At 45.8% G+C, this 21,579-nt stretch overlaps 1 protein-coding gene across 1 annotated transcript in view; it reads left to right on the plus strand.

Annotated features, from left to right (window-relative positions):
* LOC311487906 (uncharacterized protein) overlaps positions 1–21,579 on the plus strand; it is a gene marked incomplete at its 3' end in the record, with an annotated part of 253,376 nt that overhangs the window by 114,575 nt on the left and 117,222 nt on the right. Inside the window, exons 2-6 of the mRNA XM_084544331.1 lie at positions 7,183–7,527; positions 7,800–8,138; positions 8,646–8,750; positions 9,417–9,749; positions 18,892–19,137. Coding sequence (XP_084400457.1) covers positions 7,183–7,527; positions 7,800–8,138; positions 8,646–8,750; positions 9,417–9,749; positions 18,892–19,137 — 1,368 coding nt within the window. The remainder of the gene's footprint in view (positions 1–7,182; positions 7,528–7,799; positions 8,139–8,645; positions 8,751–9,416; positions 9,750–18,891; positions 19,138–21,579) is intronic.

A 21,579-nucleotide genomic window follows, 5' to 3' on the forward strand; every position in this document is an offset into this window, starting at 1 on the left:
CCATGTTCACTTGGCTAGTGTACAATTTGCCCAGCGCTACTTGCTGATGCTTGATGAGATGCTGATAGATTGCTATCCCGTATATCAAGGCATTGTCGTGACTCGTGATTTGAGCGAGGGTTATTTAATTAGGAATAATGGGAATTTTAGGACTGGCGAGTTTGGCGTTGTGGTCCTGGGGGTGGCCACTCATCAGAAGAAGTGAGCTAGCTTCTAGGCGAATTCTGAACGGACCGCCATGGCAGACCTCTTTGCGTTATCACGAAGGTAGGCTAATAGCTGAATCGGAATTTATAAGCAAAATCACGCGAATCAATAGCCTAATACAGCCCAGTTGTGCTCAAATGAATATCATGAGATGTCTACCATCAGATGAATGATATGGAAAAATTAAGTTAGAGCCTCTAAAGCCAGTGCTACTACCCACGCGAACATGAACACTAAGCTTTTCCCTCCATGTAGCCTAAAACCTATCTAAGTATAAGTTTTTCGTTGTCACCCCGCCTCTCCAAATGCAAAACTGACATTAACAAAAATGCAATAATGTAATAACAGCTGAGAAAGTACTTGGGTGTGTGTTTTATTTTATATTTACCGTTCAATAATGCAATCGCTGCTGTCTGTCCCATAGAAGAACATGACAGCCAGCGCATGTTTAGGAACTAATTGGGTTTACATGAACCACGTGACAGCCATAGCGGCGACATCAAAGAGTGTCGCAACTCTCTCTCTCTATGGCTCTGGGCTGTGCCGTTTGTCTCATAGACATATATACGTAGACGCCTCATTGAGCGGGTTGGTCCGTTGTTGCGATACGTCAACGTCGCCGCCATATTGGGGGAGGCGGCTCTGTCCCGCGAACCAATACGAGTCAATGGAATGAACTTTATTAAGCGTCTTCTACAAAGTGCTGTTAATGCCTCTCATTTACATGTTCACACACAAACGTATATATTGAGGAAACCGATAGGAACCAAAAACAACGTCTGTAACATTAACACTCAGAATGTAATCAGATGTTGTTTTTAGTTCCTATCGGTTACCTCAATATATACATTTGTGTGTGAATGTGTAAATGCTTATAGTACTTTGTAGAAGGCGCTTAATAAAGTTCATTCCATTGACTCGTATTGGTTCGCAGGACAGTGGTGGGCGGATCGATCCAAATATCGATAATATCGATACCAACGTTGGTATCGAGATTAATCGATACCAGTGTAATGAGATCGATACTTAAGTTTCAGTTTATCTCGTTTCATTAAAAAGGCTGTAACCTGACTCTGTCTGAATGCAGCTGCTGTCATAGAGCAGATCAGGCTAATTTTGCTCCTCCTCCCCCTTGCATGTGTTTGTTGTACCATCACGTGACTCCGCGGTGCCAGGTGACCGATCACCGCCCACCGCTACCAGCCGGGCCCGGCCAGCAGCAACGCATTACACACAGCGAGAGAAAGAGTAGGGCTGTTTGGTTGTATTTTTTGGGCCAAAAATGAATCGATAGGAAGTTGTACTATTTGTAAAAAGGCTGTAAGATATAGTGGTAACACAACAAACTTGTAAAAGCAGATGAGAATTTTTAAGTGATCATTTTGTGTTGTTTCTGAACAAAAACTTTTATTGTGATAATAAAGTATTTAATATTTAATTATAAACTATGCCCAAGTTCTGTAGCCTACTGGACTTTAACTGATTAAAAATGTCATGAAAATTCATTCAGATTCAGATTGATGGTGCATCCTTAATTTTTCAAAAGTATCGATATCGGTATCGGTATCGGTATTGGCGATACTGACCCTGTATTTACTTGGTATCGGATCGATACCAAATCTAGCAGTATCGCACACCTCTAAGAGCTGCCACCTCCAATATGGCGGCGACGTTGACTACGGTCCAGCACTCAATGAGGCGTCTATGTATATATGTCTATGATTTGTCTGGACATGTTTCATTTCTGCTAGAGATGTCATGTGACAGAAACCTGGATCATGTTTCCTCCTTCATTCAGTGTTGGAGTTTAATCATTAATATACTAATGTCAAATATACACTTTACATGCTCTTCATTCATTTGGAAGCTCTCTACGTGATGGTAGACAATGATGGACAGGTGAGATATGTTGTTATCGTTGTCATGGAGATCATTATCAGCAGTGGCGGTTCTACATTGAATTGCGCCCTGGGCGAGACCCCCCCCCCCGGCGTGCGCGCGCTTAAAGAAAAGAACATCCATGAATTGCAAATTTAAATAAACATGCCCTTACATGCTAAATGTCTGTCATTAGACGCTATATTAATCTATCTTTCAGGGAGGAACAATTAGCTCCTTGGTTACTGCCTCCAATTCTATGCTTGGCTCACTTTTAGTTCAGACTGGTTAAACTATGTTTTGACATGAAATAGAGTTGTAGCAAATGGGAAATGTTCATCTTTGAAACTAGCTACAGATATGAAAATTCCGTTGGCTAATGACAGGACCCAACGTGATGGAAATAAATAAGAACTGAACTTGTAACAGTTTTGTTTCAAAGAACAATCTTGAAATTAGACCTGGTGTTTGTTAAGATGAATTACTGTTGTATCAGCATTGCAAGCATCATAGTAAAAGGCTAACAAACGTACAGCAGCAGTTAACATTAGCCCTTCATTCATGACATGATACTGTAATCACACAGAGAGAACATAGCAGACCTTTATCTTTTCTTTTTCTGTCCATCTCTGTTTATTTGACACTCCACAATCAACAGATTTCCATCCTCCAACGCTGTCACTCACGACCAGAAGTCAAGACTAAACCAGTTCACCTTGGTGACCACGTCATCGTTTTGTATTACCTAGTTTTATTTGGCCATTTCACATAATTCATAAAAACAGAAACGTGCAGGAATTATAGGCCTGTATTTATAATATTAGGAATGAAATGTGCCCCCCCCACGTCCGTTCCACTTGGGAGAGACCCAGAGGTGAACTGTCCCCCGCGCCCCCCTCCCCTTTCCCTTTCTCACACACAGCTTCTATGCATGGCACCTTCTCAGCAGCAGGGGCGCCTGCAGCTGCAGGGGGCGACAATTTGCCAGTTCCCCACACACTTATGACAAATACTAGAAAACCACGTAGCGGCGCAGATTTATTTGTTTATTTTTTTTTTCCCAAGTGCTCGTGCTGCCCCCCTTGTGTCATGAAAAAATGCCGCCCTGGGCAGCTGCCCTGTTCGCCCGTGCCTAAAACCGCTACTGATTATCAGTGACACTCAGAGCGTCTCTTTACTTTCAGTTTGTAGTGACTCAGTTCTTTATGGTTTCGTTATCGTCCGTTGCTCCACCTCCACCTCTGTTGCTCCACCTTCCTGGTTTATAGAGACAGACGAGTCGTCACCGTCAGAGACTTTCAGTTTTATTTTAGTTTTATTTTAGTTTTATTTCAGTTTTATTTCAACCTTCCACTGAATGTGATCTAGTCAGGTTGATAGATTGAAGTCAGGAAAACAGAGGAGGAAGAAGAAGACAAGATGGCTGCTGTTACATCTGCGTGTCTCTGCATGACTTTACTGAGCGTCGTCCTGTCTGTCTCTGCTGGTGAGTTGAAACCAAAGTGTCTTTAGCTCTGACATGTTCAGGAGACAATAGAGTCTGACTGGATCTAGAATCAGGGCTCTCAAGTTTTCAACTTGTCTTTCAGGACAAAAACCAAAAAGTAGAAAAAGACATTTGTCCATAAGTGTCCCCTTGAACAGCACTGGTCTTTGTCTCCTGTGTTAGTCAGTGGTGTGCAGTCAGGTGAGGCAGGGTAGGCAGTGCCTCACCTAGGCTAATGAGAAAAAAGAAAAAGAAATAAAAATAATATTTTTTTTTAAATATTTTTATAATTTTGTTTTGATTGTTGATTTATTGTTTTAAAATTAAAAAATGAAAACGTGAAATGTGTTGTTTTAACGGTATAAGGAATGCCACTACTCAGGAGAGCTTGTATTCAAAGCTGGCCTATGTGAATACAGGAGGCTGAGGCAGACTCAACCTCTGCCTCTCTGCCGTGTGTGAAATGAACGTTAACAGTTTAGGGGGTTCGCGCATGCGTAGTCTGTTCTCACGCTGTCTTCAATGGGCTTCATTGAGGCACAGCGCTTCTCTGCCTCCACAGTTCGAGTCGGAATCTCGGCGGGAATCCCGAACCCCCCCAAGGTCTCGCGATGCTGTTGTCACCGCTGTGCAGTGTTTTCGGCTAGCGAAGAGGAGATTTCTGAGCTGAGAAAATTTTCAGCCTTGACTTTTGAGGGGGAAAAAAATTAATTTTAACTTGGTGCTGTTCAGCTGTAAATCCTGTAGAAATACAGGTGACGGTACGTCTCTGAAAATTAATTGGCAGTAATTGTTTGCGCGCTATAATCCGCTGATGTCAGCAATTAGCTACATTTCTGACAGCGGCATTTGACTGACTTTGCAGTGGTTTTAATATTGAGTTCTACATAATATATATTTTTGTATGCGATTTAAGCTCTGGCTGATCCTGCCTACCCAGCCATGGACCTCACTGCACGTTACTGGTGTTAGTTCCAAGTGATGAAGTGAAACAATTACCGGATGTCTCCACTTCCAGTTCTTCTTTGACGTGTGCGCGTTCAATCGCAGCATTCGCGTGCATTTGTGGAAGGCGTGGTTACGGTGCTACTATTTCACCTGGCAACAGAAATACTATTTTGTGATTGGCTGATAGGTCACTGGTTCAAACAGAGCAGTCTGCCTTCTCCTCATCCATTCATAGATTATTAATTTCCTCTCTGTTATTTCCTCTAATGCTCTTTAGTTGATCCTTCGTCTTGTCTTCCTGTTTACTGCTCACCGTCTGTTCTAACTGCTTCTAAAACATAATGTGTAAAATGATCCCATCATTCTGTGTTACATAGTTTTAGACAACTTCATTCCCAGTCATGACCAAATCTGAAACTTCTTTTACTCTTTTACTTACTTCTTTTAGGAGACAGTGAAAATAAACCCTTAGATTTAGTTTAGTTTACTTTCAGAGTCAGACTGCTGCACCTGACACAAACTGGATGAACAGATGTCAGATAAATCTTCAAGATTACCAACACTAGAGAGAAGAGACGAGACAGACTCCAGACGAGGTTGCCTTAAGGATCTTTTCCTTGCAGCAAGGAGAGGACACAATGACATTAGCCTAGCCTATAACACAGTGAGCTCTGTCTATCTGTCAGTGACATCTATATTTATACTCCTGTGCACGTGACTCATAAGTGGGTGTAGACGTCTCTGTGGTTAAGTGAATATTGTCATATATGTTTGAGAATCAGAGAACATGTTAACTTTTCTATCAACAGGTGTGAAAGTATGAGGAAACTGAACGTCTGTATCAGAGTGAAGCTGAATGTAGAGAGAGACACACCTGGCCCCTCCCTCTCTTCACCTGTCAGAGGAAAGCTGACACTGTCTTCACAAACGTGGCTGCAGAGAAGTGTTGTCAGAGAGTCAGTAGATGATCAGCTGCTGTGAGCCTTAGTTTGACAGGAAGATGAAGACGTTGGTGGTGTTTGTGATCCTCGTTCACGGTAAGATATCTTCTTCCTGGATCTGATTCTCACTTCAGTCTGACATCATTTCTCTCACGTCTGTCTCTTTAAAGAAAGTCAGTGATGACCTGTTTCAACTTTGATTAGTTCTTAGTTTGTCTGTGAGGGACACGTCCAGAAGCAGAGTCTGATGTTCTGTTCACGTGGACTGTTTCTAATCACTGCTGTAAATGTAAAATCACATCAAGAAAGAAAGAATCAAACAGATTGAAGGTGAGCTCAGAGCTAACGACTGCTTGATGATCTGGCTGCAGGTCAGGACTTCACTGTTGGACACAAACATTTACAAATGTCAATGTGTTTGAAAGTCAAACTGTCAGCTAGTGACTTCTTCATGGGGGGATGTTGACGACTAGTGTCCTCATCCAGATGCCACATTACTGAGAACAAGCAACAGAGACATATTAAAGGTTAATAAATGTTAACCTTATTAAACAGCAGCTGTTTTCATTCACCCTATCTATCCTGATGTTTCCAGTGGTGAATGTGGGACAGGTTTTCAGTGACTGGAACAAACTGAATGTCCTGGTCTGGACTTCACAGCCTCTGTCCTGTTTATTTCTGTCTCTAGACAAAAGTCTGAACATTCACACATTAACAACAGGTCAGTCTTCAAATGGGTTCTCACTGGAATCAACACAAATGATCCAAAGCTTTCTGAGCAGCACAGAGGACAGAACGTTGACTATCACATGTCTGGATGTATCAGATGATCAGAGAACAGTCGGTCCAGTCTTCTGTTCCTGACATTGTGAACTGGAACCAGGTCAGAGGTTAACTATCAAACACAAACACAGTGAGCTACGGTGTCCTGGAGTGGACAGAAAGACAAACATCTGTAGAATGAGGCCATGTTTCCTAAGCTGAGTGCTAGAAATGCTAGAAAGAAGACAAGAGAACAGAGCATTGACTTTGGACCCAGCCCCCCTGGACCTTATGGACAAGCAGACCATGAACATGAAGGATGTTTCTCAGTAACATCTTGCTCCAATCAGTAGATGTTCTCTCTGTGTTTGCTGCATGTTAGCTTCCTAGTGTTCCAGACTTGTAAATCTGTGAAAGCAAGAAGCCATCTCTGAATACTTGACATGAATAACACGGTTGGAGTTCTAGTTTGGACCTTGAGACAGTTTGTGGTTTAGATTGGTGCTGTTAAAGAAGAGATGTGTCTCTGTGTTAGTATCAGGACCAGAGGAGGCCTTTTACTGATGGAGTGTAGTGCAGAGATCAGTCCTGAGAGATGGTGCACCATGAGTTCATTCATCAGTTAGAGCTAAAAATCATCTTCTGCTTGACTGAACTCTAAACTGTTCCAGGACTGGAGTAGAGGACAGACCTGATCAACACAATCTTACAAATGTCATTACTCATTACTTTGAGCAAGAGAGGAAGTTTTTCAGACAAATCTATGAAAACTGTCAAAACACATTCAATGATCTGTTCTTTGACTTCAGTCTGTGAATGAAATGTAGTTTTTCATTGACTGACTGATAGTTCAACTGGTTTCTCTGGTCCCTGCAGATAATGTGACCTACAGTCAGTCATGTGTCAAGTCAAACCCACAGCATGCAGCTGATTTGTCTTTCTCTTTGTGTGTCCTCTCAGTTTCCCAGCAGGCCTTGGCAGGTGTGGTGCAGGTGAATGAGGGGGCGGAGTCTGTCCTGCTACCCTGCCATGACTTGGATTATTTACCTGAGGAACCCACAGTGATTTGGACCAGGAACGATCTCAGTCCCAAATCTGTCCACAAACGAGGAGAAACAGATGAAGTTAAAGGTCAGAACCAGGTTTACAGGGGGAGGACATCGATGACGCCTGATGCTCTAGACACTGGAGACTTCAGCCTCACTCTGACAAAACCCCACCTCTCTGACAGCGGCAGCTACACCTGCTCCATCAGTGGTGGAAGACGAGAACGGAGAGTGACAGACGTACATCTACAGGTCAAAGGTCAGAAACAAACCTCAACATGTGGTTTCACAGGAAAACAAAGACTCAAGGCCAAACAGTTTCTGGTCTTTCCAGTAGAAAATCAAAGTGGTGATCAGGAGCTGATGAAGAGTTCTGGTTCAGTCTGGTCACATATCACAACGTTGCCCCTGAGCTGAAGAACTAAATCCACCAGGAACTCTGGACCATGTATTAAACATGTTAGGCTGCTTCAGTTCCTCCATGTGACAGTTATTATTAAACCAGCTGGTTCATGTTTCTGTCTCTCTCAGTTTCCCAGCATACCCTGACTGTGGAGGTGGTGGAGGGGGCGGAGTCAGTCCTGTTGCCCTGTCAAGACTCTTCTGTTCCTCTGCGTCCCACAGTGGAGTGGATCCGCTACGACCTCAGTCCTTCAACCGTCCACCAGCGTCAGAGGACAGGTGATGACCTGAAAAACCAAAACCAGCTTTACAGCGACCGAACATCCATGAAGACTGACGCTCTGACAACTGGAGACCTCAACCTGAATCTGAGGAACCTCCAACCGTCTGACAGCGCAACCTACATCTGCTCCATCAGAGCGTTTGGAAACGAACGGAGACTGGCAGCCGTAGAGCTGCAGGTCAAAGGTCAGCAATAAACACTACCACTGTAAACAGCAGTATACTGTATGATCACACACAGTGGACATTTGTAGGGTTACCATCTGTAAGGCTTTTAGCCTGAGTCAGACTCCTTCAGTCTCACACTGTCCACACACATCTCATGAATAATAAGAGGCTGAGTCCTTTATTATTTTATTCTACTGTCAGTGGAGGTCAGTACTGTAGATACAGGTCAGAGGTCAGAGGTCAGTACTGTAGATACAGGTCAGAGGTCAGAGGTCAGTACTGTAGATACAGGTCAAAGGTCAGAGGTCAGAGCTGTAGATACAGGTCAGAGGTCACAGGTCAGTACTGTAGATACATGTCAGAGGTCAGAGGTCAGTACTGTAGATACAGGTCAGAGGTCAGAGGTCAGTACTGTAGATACAGGTCAGAGGTCAGTACTGTAGATACAGGTCAGAGGTCAGTACTGTAGATACAGGTCAGAGGTCAGAGGTCAGAGGTCAAGTTGTTCTTTATGTTTCTCCACAGAACCATTTCCAACCTGGGCCATAGTTCTTCTGGTTCTCCTGGTTCTCCTGGTTGTTCTTGGTGTTGGGGGTCTTTTGTTTCGTTTCCGACACTACTTCATGTCAGGTGAGTCTCTACTACTACACTACCCATAATGCTGATGGTAACATGTGTCCTGTGGAGGAGACTTGTTCCAGCTGCTGAAAGAGTTCAGAGTTCAAACAGCTGCTACAGAGAGCTGAAGAGAAACTTCCAGGTTTAGTTCCAGAAGTCAGAAACTCTTCATCAAACATGTCTGCAGCACTTTACAGGACGCTTTGACTAGTTACCAAGGAACGAGTCAGGAAGACATCAGGAACAAACGGAGACACAATCCAGCTCTAATCAGAAGCTCCTGACGTCCTCAATCAGGACCTGAACTCTGAGCTCATGAGTCCAGGTCTCTCCCAGTCCCAGTAAAACCAGAGCAGAGGGTTAGGGTTCTTCCTCATCCATTCATCTGATTGGTTCCTCATTAGTTCCTGACTTCTTCTTTGGTAACTGCTCCAAATGTCCTGAAGAAGAAAACTGGTGTTCAGTCACAAACTAGTTTCCACTGGTTTGTGTCAGAGGTGTGACAGACGTCAGGTGAGCTCAGGTCACCTGGTTGATCCACGTCCTCAAACAAACTGAACACTGAGAGTCCTCCACCAACATGAGACACATAGACAAGGATGGACAGAGACGTCCTGTTACCATCAGAGCTGCTGCTGCTGTCTCTACAGCTGATGATGGGATTTGTTGTCCTCTCAGTCTACCAGGTGGTGGTGGATTCAGGGGTAGAGTCTGTCCAGCTGACCTGCAAAACCAGAACTCACCTGCCTGAAGACGCTAAAGTGCAGTGGAAGGACAGTGACTACAGGAAGGTCCATGTGTATCAGAACGGCTCTGACCAGCTTGAAGACCAGAACCAGATTTACAGAAACAGAACGAACATGAAGAAAAACCTGAAAACTGGAGACCTCAGTCTGACCCTGAAATACCGCAGAGATGGAGACACCAAGATCTACACCTGCACCGTCTACAACAAGGAGGGAGACATCCTGATGGAGAAACAAGTGAAGCTCAATGTCAGAGGTCAGTACTGTAGATACAGGTCAGAGGTCAGTACTGTAGATACAGGTCAGAGGTCAGAGCTGTAGATACAGGTCAGAGGTCAGTACTGTAGATACAGGTCAGAGGTCAGAGGTCAGTACTGTAGATACGGGTCAGAGGTCAGAGCAGTAGATACAGGTCAGAGGTCAGAGGTCAGTACTGTAGATACAGGTCAGAGGTCAGAGGTCAGTACTGTAGATACAGGTCAGAGGTCAGAGGTCAGTACTGTAGATACAGGTCAGAGGTCAGAGGTCAGTACTGTAGATACAGGTCAGAGGTCAGAGCTGTAGATACAGGTCAGAGGTCAGAGGTCAGTACTGTAGATACAGGTCAGAGGTCAGAGGTCAGTACTGTAGATACAGGTCAGAGGTCAGTACTGTAGATACAGGTCAGAGGTCAGAGGTCAGTACTGTAGGTACAGGTCAGAGGTCAGAGATCAGTACTGTAGATACAGGTCAGAGGTCAGAGGTCAGTACTGTAGATAGAGGTCAGAGGTCAGAGGTCAGTACTGTAGGTACAGGTCAGAGGTTTGTTTTTTCTCCCTCTTTCTTTCTTTGTCTTTTCTTTCATTCGGTCTTTATTATTTTCATCCTTTCTTTTACTCTTTCTCTCTCTCAGAGTGGTAGCGCCGGCTTTCCTTTGTTCTGTGGAGGACTGCAGCCTGGCAGTGGGGAAAGTTGTCGGGTATGACAGCGTGAAGTCCGCTGCTAGAATGAATAGTGCAGTGGTGATTTTTGTGGACACCGTGGAAAAAGCAGATACGGTGGTGGAGAACGGGATCGTTATTAAGGATACGTTCATTCCTGTCTCACCTCTCGCATCACCAGCGAGAAAAGTGACGCTGTCTAATGTTCCCCCATTCATAAGAGACGAGACATTAATCAGAGAACTATCTCGGCATGGAAAGATAGTATCACAGATGAAAAAAGTTCACTCTGGCTGTAAGTCTCCTCTTCTGAAGCACGTGGTGTCTCACAGGAGACAGCTCTTTATGATCCTTCACAAGAAAGAAGAACTGAACTTAGCTTTCAGAATCAGAGTGGATGACTTTGATAATGTCATATTTGTAACATCAGATAACATGAAATGTTTCAGCTCCCTCCCTCCCTCTCTCTCTCTCTCTCTCTCTCTCTCTCTCTCTCTCTCTCTCTCTCTCTCTCTCTCTCTCTCTCTCTCTCTCTCTCTGAGCGCATGCGTGAGCGTGGTGAGTGTGGAGTGAGCGTGGTGAGTGAACGACTCTGATTTCAATCTTTTTTCTCTTTATTTATATGTGTTTTCTTTGTTGATTTGTTTTGTAAGTTAGTGGGTTCTTCATTTGTTTTTTCGGGGTGGTGGTGGGGGGGTAGTTGGGCATTATGCCCGTTGTGGGCAGTCAGGAGGAGCTGGAGAAGCTCACTCGCCGGCATGCGGTGAAAGTTTTACCGCAGGCCGGTTGTTCAGTGGAGGAGGTTAGTTATGCTGTAGGAGAGGTGGTGGGGTTTAACAGCATCAAGTCAGCGTCCCGAATGAACAGTGCTGTAGTGATCTTTTTGGATGAGGTGTGTAAAGTAGAGCAGGTGGTCGAGTCTGGTATCGTCCTCAGGGACACGTTTACCCCGGTCTATCCACTCGTTAACCCGTCAAAGAAGGTCACTATTTCAAACGCCCCGCCATTCATAAAAAACGATGACTTGCGCAAAGCTCTGTCCAGGTATGGACAGATAGTGTCCCCCATAAAGATGGTGCTGTTGGGATGTAAGTCTCCCAAACTAAAACACGTGGTCTGTCACAGAAGACAATTTTATATGATCCCCAAAGACGCTGACAGTCACCTCAATCTGACACTCACGTTTAAGATCGATGGTTTCAACTACATTGTCTTTGTCACTTCTGATAATATGAAGTGTTTTGGTTGTGGGGCCGAGGGGCATCTCATCCGAGCGTGTCCCGAGGCCAGGAAGGAAGACGCCGGCGCCTCGGGCTCGGGGCGGCCGGACGATGACGCCGACGCTTCGGGAGCGGGGCGGCCGGCGGAGGATGCGGACACCTCGGGATCGGCTACGGTTGAGGATGAACATGACAACAGTTCAATGGAGAAAACAATAGACGGGGGGGAAACAGGAAACATAGTGAGCAGTAGGCCTATCAATGATAACCTGGTGAATGATGAGTTGATGGAAGAAATATCTGATGAACGGTGTCTCAGCATAAATTTAAGTAAAAGAAAGAAATCAGCTGATAAAGGGCAGGGGGGAGGTAAAACCAGGAAGACTCTGCAGAGCCTCTCTGATGAGGAAGAGGAGGCTGAGCTGACCGTCTCTCAGGAGGAGAGAATCACCTCCTATTCTGTGGAGAAGATCAGGAAGTTCTTGGCTGAGACTAAAGGTCATAGGGCGGTGAAGACTGAGCAGTTCTTCCCTGATCTAAATGGTTTTATCAGGTCTGTGAATCAGCTCAGAAAAGAAGATGTGTTCAGTGATCAGGAGGTTTACAGACTCAAGAAGCTGGTGACTAAGGCCAGAGCTGCTTTGATTGAGGATGATGATTGATTTTATGAATATGTGCACTTTATTCTTTGTCACTGTTTCTGCTGTGTGTCTTTTGGTCATGGTGAACATTAATATTGGGACCATTAACATTAATGGAGCACGCAGTGATGCAAAGAGAGCCTCTCTGTTTAAACTGTGTGAACTGAAGAAGCTGGATGTGCTGTTTGTCCAAGAGACTCATAGTGACAGTAAAAATGAGGGGGACTGGAGGAGGGAGTGGTCAGGGCAGGTTTTCCTCAGTCACAAACAGTCCAACAGTGCTGGGGTGGGAATCCTGTTCTCCAGAGCCTTCAGTCCTCAGTCTGTGGAGCTGCACCACGTCATGGCTGGACATGTCCTCATGGTCAAAGCATTTTATGAAGATGTGAAAATGGTCTTCCTGTGTGTATATGCCCCAGTGTTGAGTGTGAACAGAATGACTCTGTTAAATATGTTATGTGATGTTATTGGTGGTATTTCTGATGAGTATTTATTCCTGGGGGGTGATTTTAACTGCACTGCTGATGCGTCACTAGATAGAAATCACCTGGAGCCTCATCCTGCCTCGTCTGCTCGGCTCAGGCGTCTCATTGAAACACATGATTTGAAGGACGTGTGGAGGGGTTTAAATGGCAGGAACAGACAGTATAACTGGTCTCACTGCAGAGACAACACAATGTCTCTGGCCAGACTAGATCAGTTTTATTGTTTTAAACATCATTTTAGTGTTTTTAAAAGCTGTCGTATTGTCCCAGTGGGTGTGTCGGATCATTCATTGGTTCAGTGCAGCATTTTTATTCAGAATGTGAAGACATCCAGTGCCTACTGGCATTTTAACACAGCTCTTTTAGAAGACCGTTCTTTTAGAGAGGCTTTTAGGTTTTTATGGTTTTCACACAGGGAGAAGAAGTCCATGTTCACATCAGTGCAGAAGTGGTGGGACTTTGGAAAAACTGTCATAAAGCAATTTTGTCAACAATATAATCGCAACGTCACCAAACAAATTACCAGATCCCTTCAGGACCTGGAGACTGAGGTACAGCACTTACTGAGCTGTACAGGAGATCAAGGGCATGTTGAAGCTCTTAAAAGTAAAAAGGCTGCTATAGCCAACCTGTTGGGCATCACAGCACAGGGAGCTTTGGTCCGGTCACGTTTTATGAACGCCTCCATGATGGACGCCCCTTCCAAGTTTTTTTTCAGCCTGGAGAGCAAGAATGGCCAGAGGAAGGTTATTCACTGCCTGCGCTCGGATAATGGATCTTCACTCACTGAAGCCACTGAGATCCGAAGGCATGCCACATGTTTTTATAGAGACCTTTTTAAAACTGAGTTGGTGGAGGATCTAGAGCTGGAATCAGCCTTTCTGTCTGACTTACCTCAAGTTGGGGAATCATCTGATTCTCTGTTGTCAGCTGATCTGACCCTGGATGAGCTTCGTGTGGCCCTCATGAGCCTGGCTAATGGCAAGGCTCCAGGTATAGATGGGATTCCAGTTGACTTTTATAAAGCTTTCTGGCCGGTGGTGGGTGAGGACATGTTTGAGGTATTCCAGGTGAGCTTCAGGAGTGGACTTTTACCGCAGAGCTGTCGGAGGGCAGTGATCACCCTGCTCCCAAAGAAAGGAGACCTCCAGGACTTGAAGAACTGGAGACCGGTCTCTTTGCTCTGCGGGGACTACAAAGTCCTATCGAAGGCTCTGGCTCTAAGACTCAGGGAAGTAATGGCTGAAGTTGTTCACGTTGACCAGACCTACTGTGTGCCTGGCAGGTTACTTAGTGATAACATCACCTTAATTCGGCATGTTTTGGACGTCTCTGGCTCTTTGGGCATAAGCACTGGTCTTATTTCCATAGATCAGGAAAAGGCGTTTGACCGGGTTGAACACCAGTACCTGTGGAAGACACTCGCTGCTTTTGGGTTCAGCCCTGGTTTTATTGCCAGGATCCAGGTTTTGTATCGTGACGTTGCGAGTATATTGAAAATTAACTCTCCAAGAGGGTGGCGGACCTCCAGTGGAGACTCCTGCATGGGATTTTAGCTGTTAATGCTTTTATATCTGTCCTGAACTCTGCTGTCCCAAACACCTGTCCTTTCTGTGAGGCAGTAGAAACTGTTTTTCACTGTTTTGCAGAGTGTCCTCGTCTCATTCCTCTCTTTGCCATGTTGGACTGTTTGTTCAGGAAGGCAGGAGAGGTTTTCTCTCTCAGGGCCTTCATTCTTGGCTTTCGATATAAAAAGACAAAAAGGACAAATGCCAAATGATGAACTTTATTCTGGGTCAATCAAAGATGGCGGTGTATGTGAGTAGGAAGAGGAAGGTGGAGGACAGTGTGGACTCTGATATTGTTCTGTTGTTGAGCAGAATGATTAAAGCGAGGATCCTGATTGATTTTAATTATTACAGAGAGATGCAGGATCTAGAACGTTTTACAATGACATGGACTCATGGTGGTGTACTGTGATCTAGAACGTTTTACAATGACATGTGCTCCGTTCAGGAGAATGAACTTGTGTTCTCAGATCAGCTGGTCTGATCTATTAGTTTCAGTGTTTTATTCTATTTTTCATTTTTTTTGCTGATGTAAAATGATACGAATCACACAGATTTAATAAAGATGTGTTGAAAAATCAAAAAAATCTCTCTCTCTCTCTCTCTCTCTCGCTCTCTCTCTCTCTCGCTCTCTCTCTCTCTCTCTCTCTCTCTCTCTCTCTCTCTCTCTCTCTCTCTCTCTCTCTCTCTCTGTGTGTGTGTGTGTGTGTGTGTGTGTGTGTGTGTGTGTGTGTGTGTGTGTGTGTGTGTGTGTGTGTGTGTGTGTGTGTGCGCGTGTGTGCGCGTGTGTGGGTGCATGCTGATAGTGAGTGTGGTGAGCAGAGACTCTGAGTGATTTCTGACCAATTCTGTCTTTTTTGATGAATGTATCACCGTCAATGATCTGTTTGTGTCGGTGCAACCGTTGACGCTGTCCACAACAAAGGTCATTCTGTCTAATGTCCCCCCCTTTATCACTGATGAGTTCCTAAGCAGAGAGTTATCTAGACATGGAAAAGTTGTGTCTCCTCTTAAAAAGATCCTCTCTGGCTGTAAGTCTCCATTGTTGAAGCATGTGGTGTCTCACAGGAGACAGCTCTACATGATCCTGAACAACCAGGATGAGGAGCTGTGGGGTCAGGGCGGGATGGTGCTGGTCAGCAGGACGGCCTGGACGGCGCTGCTGGTGAGGACAGTGTACAGGTTGAGGGAGAGGAGGGACTCACAGGAGGAAGATGTTGGTGTAAGTGGTGAAGATGACCTTGAGGAAAGTGAGATCAGTAGTGAAAACACTGTGAATGGTGGAAATGGTTTGAGTGGGACACAGGTGGGAGAGACAGGTGAGCTATGTGAAACACAGGTAGGTGCAGGTGAAGTGAGCAGAGCATGGTGTGAGCAGGTTGAAGAGGCTGAGATGGTGGAAGCAGAATCAGAATACAAATGTACTCCACGTAAACCAAGGACTGAAACTAAAAACACGTGTGCTGAAGCAAAATCAAGAGGAGTGAGAGCAGACAGACACAGAGAAGAAGCAGGAGCAGACAGACAGCAGTGCTGCTGAGGAAGACTGAGTCTGACAGCAGTCACCTGTCCCTTCTTAAAGGGGGGGGGTCACCACACAGCAATCAGTGGAGGAGTGGGTCTCCTGTTCTCCAGGAACTTCACTCCAGCTTCTCTGGAGGTCCAGCATGTCCTAGAGGGGAGGTGTCTTTCAGCTAAGGCTCTTTTTGACCATTTTATTAATATCTATGCTCCAACCAACGGTGCAGAGAGGAGGATGTTACTGAAGCAAGTTAGTGACAAACTGAGTGACTGTGGCTCGGAGGATTTTTTATTCTTGGAGGGGATTTGAACTGAAAATGAGTTTTTAGAGCGTAACCATGCAGAGCCTCATCCAGCCTCCCAGCATGCTCTGAGGCAGCTGCTTCACTCTCATGGCCTGGTGGATGACTCCAGGCAGTACACATGGTCCCATTCTAGAGAAGACAGGGTCTCCTTAGCCAGACTTGACCGTTTTTATTGTTTGAAGCAACATTTTAATATTATAATATATTTTTTACCTGATGGAGACAAAAGCACATGGTGGACTGGTGAGATCCAGAGTACAGAACATCTCAGAGATGGATGCACCGTCCAGCTTCTTCTTTGGTCTGGAGAAGAAACGAGGACAGAAGAATCCAGTGATCCACTCTCTCCTGTCAGACACAGGGCAGGAACTGACAGAACCTGGACAGATCAGAAGGAGAGCTGTTGGTTTTTATTCCTCTTTGTACTCCAGTCAATATGAAGAGGATGAGCCACTGTGTCAAGAGTTCTGCAACGAGCTGCCTCAGGTCTCTGAGGAGACCAACTCACAGCTGGAGAGGCCTTTACAGCTGCAGGAACTTCACGGCGCTCTGCAGAGCATGCAGGGGTGGAGGGCTCCCGGCATCGATGGCCTGACTGTGGAGTTTTATAAAGCCTTCTGGGACATTTAATCAGCTGATCTTTTAGATGTTTTTAATGAAAGCATGGCCTCAGGTTCATTGCCACTGTCCTGCCACAGAGCCATAATCACTCTCCTGCCAAAGAAAGGAAACAGGTCCATGGTAGATAATATCTACCTAATTCCAGATGTTTTGGAGGTCTCCAGCTCATTGGGTGTAGACTCTGGACAGGGCTGTGCACTGTCTGGTATGCTCTATGCACTCTCCCTAGAACCCCTGCTGCACAGGATACGCTCAAGTACTGAAGGCCTGATTGGACCTGGTTTTAGAGAGAACATGGTTTTATCTGCTTATGCTGATGATGTCATTGTTTTTATAAAAAGCCAGCATGAAATAGACATTTTAGCTAATATTACAAAAGATTTGAATGTTTTATCATCAGCGACGTGAATTCAAAAAAAGTGAAGCTCTTGCAGTCGGTGAGTGGCGTGACGGTCTCCCAGTTCTCCCCCAGAACCTGGTTTAGAAGAGAGACGGTTTGAAATACCTTGGTGTCTTTTTAGGAAACAAAATAATAGTCCAGAAGAACTGGGAGAGCGTCACAGATAAAACAGAGGGTAGACTGGCTAAATGGAAATGGATGCTTCCTCAGATGTCTTACAAAGGTAGAGTAGCCTCTCAGCTCTGGCATGGCCTGACATGTATGGACCCCCCTCAGGTTTACTAGCCCAGATTCAAACAAAAATGATCAGTTTCTTCTGGGATGGTCTACACTGGGTACCACAGAGTGTACTGTTGTTATCCAGGGAGGAGGGGGGACAGGCCTCGTCCACCTGGCCAGTAGAAGGAGGGGGGACAGGGCCTCGTCCACCTGGCCAGTAGAAGGAGGGGGGACAGGGCCTCGTCCACCTGGCCAGTAGAAGGAGGGGGGACAGGGCCTGGTCAACCTGGCCAGTAGAACAGCCACATTCAGGTTCCAGTTCATCCAGAGGTTCCTGACAGGTCTGTCAGACCTGGTGTGGAGAGAAGTGGCTAGTTGTATTCTCAGACGTGTGAATAACCTGGGACTGGATGCTGCTCTGTTTTAACTGATTCTAACTTTCTAAATGTAAGGGTTTTACCTCCGTTTTATCAGGTGTTTTTAGATCCTGGGCTCTTTTTAGCCTTAAAGAAAGTGAAAAGTCTAACTCTCTGCACTGGTTGTTGAAGGAGCCACTGATCCACGGGGCGAGGCTGGATGTGTGCAGCGCTGCCACACCTGGCCTGATGGGGGCGCTGCACCAAACTAAGACCTTGTGCCTGAAGCAGCTGGTGGATGCAGCAGGTCCAGACTTGACTGATGCCCGGGCCGTGGGCTCTCTGCTGGGTGGCTCAGAGGGTCCTGGGGCTCTGGAGGCAGAGGCTCTCTGGAAGGGACAGAGGCCTCATCAAGGCCCCATGATTTAGCTTCAAAGGCTTTTATCTCTGTTCTTAACCCTGCTGTTACCAAGAAGCTGAATGAGACTGTCTTCCATCTTTTCACTGAGTGGACAAGACTCACTGAATTCTTTAATCTTTTAACTGTTGTTGGTGAAAAGTTCTCTGAGAGCAGCTTCATCTTTGGTGCAGGCTACAAAAAGACAAAGCACATTAAGTGGCAGCTACTGAACTTCCTGTCAGGAGAGGCTGAATGAGCCATATACGTGAGCAGGAAGAACTAAATGGAGGACAGGGTGGGCCAGGAGGACACTTCAGTGTGGCTTTGTAATGTCAGGTCCAGACTTTGGCTGGAGTTCAGATTTTAGAAGATGATGGCAGACTTGGACACGTTTGAACAACAGTGGTGTTATAAGAATGTTATTTACACTGTGGAAGATTAACTTTTACTGGATCAATCTGTGTGTGTCTTATTTATTACTATGATGATCTCTATGGAAGATGACTCATGTGTTCATGGAAATGAAGTATTTCTGTAAAATCAAATCTTTCTCTCTCTCACAAACAACCAACCATCAAGACTCTGATCATCTGCAACACCTTTCTAGATCTCTGTCCTGTTCCTTCTGCTCTCATCTGCTTCTGTCCTTCAGCTTTCTCTACAATCATTCAATAAAGTCATGAAAACCTGCTGCTGCTGCTGCTGCTGCTGCTGTCTCTACAGCTGATGATGGGATTTGTTGTCCTCTCAGTCCCCCAGGTGGAGGTGGAGGAGGGGGTGGAGTCTGTCCAGCTGCCCTTCAGAACCACAGAGCTGCCTGAAGACGCTAAAGTGCTGTGGAAGGACGGAAGAGACAGGAAGGTCCATGTGTATCAGAACGGCTCTGACCAGCTTAAAGACCAGAACCAGATTTACAGAAACAGAACAAAGATGAATGAAGACCTGCTGAAAACTGGAGACCTCAGTCTGACCCTGAAATACCCCACAGATGGAGACAGTGGAGGATTCATCTGTATAGTCTGGAACAAGGAGAGAGACATCATGAGAGGGGAAACAGTGACGCTCAGAGTGAAAGGTTTGTTTGTTTTTTCCTTCTCTCTCTCTCTCTTAGTTTTGTGTTCTTATTGTGTCCAGTTGGACTCTGTTATGTTATTCACTGCAAGTGACAGGTTACTGTGTCTTCAAGGTTTACAGCAGTGATTTACGGTAAGGTTGGAAAGTGTCAGGTGTGCGTCAGTTGAGTAAAGGCAACTTGAACAGACCGACACAGTGTTGTTATTGAGTCCTACACAAACATAATACCCACCCACTTCCTCAGGCTGCTGCAGCTGTCACTTGTCAATCACACTGTGCTAACGGTGCATGACATCTTTGGTGGACTGAGAGCCAGCGCTGTCTATTTTTAAATAACATTTTTATTGAAATGGGCTCATTGTTGTAATGATGCTGCTGTATACGGTCCTTTGTCTGACTCTGAGCGGCCCACGTAAAGCTTCATTTGTTCTCCACATCATCCAGACACAACTTTTTTTAGTGGTGTCCTTAGTTAGCATGCTAATGCTAATACCATGTTAAACATGCTGCTGTTATTTGGCTAACGGACACTTTCAGTGTATCTGTATGTTAGCATGTATGCTAACAGACTGGCGTTTAGCTGCAGTGGTGTTGTCATTTATAGTAGTTTTCTGTTAGCAGTGTGTGCTACCTGGAGCAGTAGGCTAACAGATTTAGCCCGTTGTCTGCTAACTGGTCTGCTAACTGGTTACAAAGACGTAGTAACGTTGCTAACTGGTTACAAAGACGTAGTAACGCTGCTAACTGGTTACAAAGACGTAGTAACGCTGCTAACTGGTCTGCTAACTGGATACAAAGACGTAGTAACGCTGCTAACTGGTCTGCTAACTGGATACAAAGACGTAGTAACGCTGCTAACTGGTCCAGAGCTACTACGTCTCTGTGTCAGAGTCTCCGTTAACATATTTTAGTATTTAGTGCTCTAATACTTGTGTCTTGAGCTTTTATTGGTCAACCGTATGAACTTCAGAGCACCGCGCCGCTGTACCGATACGCTGAGCGGTTGCCAAGGCAACCATGAGACTGACGAGTTTGTCAATAAAGTTGGGAGGAGGAGCTAATTGACGTACCTGTCTGACGCACGTAAAACACCTGCGGGTCAGTTCTGATAGATATAAATATTATCTACCCTGATACAGTTATGGGCCTTGAGTTTGACATGTGTGGTTCTTAAGGGTTCAGGTTAATGATTACTATATGATTATGGTCCAGAACAACATCAGATGTAGTTTGTTTCATCAAGGAATGAAACTTGTGTTGCTGGCTGGTTCCCCACGCCGCGCATGAAGTGGTCTGGTCTGTCAATGAGTCCCAGGCCACTTTTCTCCCCCAGTCCGCCCCTGACACTGAGTCTGAGTCTGAAAGTGATCTGAAAGGTTTGGTTGTTCTTTCTTCTATTCACTGGTGTTTTCTCTCAGTTTCTGTCTTTACACAGTTTTCTTAAGCACTGTCAGGATTTCATGGGGTGGTGTGTTGATCGGTGCGTTGTACTGAGACAGACAGCGTTTTGCTGGACGTCATGGCCGACAATCAGGATGCAGGTTTTAGAAACCTCTCCCGTCGGCATGGCATTAAAATACTGGTCAGTGTGAAGACAGTGAGACTCAGGCAGAGGGTGAGACTCAGATAGAGGGTGAGACTCAGGTAGAGGGTGAGACTCAGGCAGAGGGTGAGACTCAGGCAGAGGGTGAGGGTGAGACTCAGGCAGAGGGTGAGACTCAGGCAGAGGGTGAGACTCAGATAGAGGGTGAGGGTGAGACTCAGGTAGAGGATGAGACTCAGGTAGAGGGTGAGGGTGAGACTCAGGTAGAGGATGAGACTCAGGTAGAGGGTGAGGGGGAGACTCAGGTAGAGGGTGAGACTCAGGCAGAGGGTGAGACTCAGGCAGAGGGTGAGGGTGAGACTCAGGCAGAGGGTGAGACTCAGATAGAGGGTGAGACTCAGGTAGAGGGTGAGGGGGAGACTCAGGTAGAGGATGAGACTCAGGTAGAGGGTGAGGGGGAGACTCAGGCAGAGGGTGAGACTCAGGTAGAGGGTGAGGGGGAGACTCAGGCAGAGGGTGAGACTCAGGCAGAGGGTGAGGGTGAGACTCAGGCAGAGGGTGAGACTCAGATAGAGGGTGAGACTCAGGTAGAGGGTGAGGGGGAGACTCAGGTAGAGGATGAGACTCAGGTAGAGGGTGAGGGGGAGACTCAGGCAGAGGGTGAGACTCAGGCAGAGGGTGAGGGTGAGACTCAGGCAGAGGGTGAGACTCAGGTAGAGGATGAGACTCAGGTAGAGGGTGAGGGTGAGACTCAGGTAGAGGATGAGACTCAGGTAGAGGGTGAGGGGGAGACTCAGGCAGAGGGTGAGACTCAGGTAGAGG

This window comes from Chelon labrosus (assembly GCF_963514085.1).
Source record: "Chelon labrosus genome assembly, chromosome: 1".
NCBI lineage: Eukaryota > Metazoa > Chordata > Actinopteri > Mugiliformes > Mugilidae > Chelon > Chelon labrosus.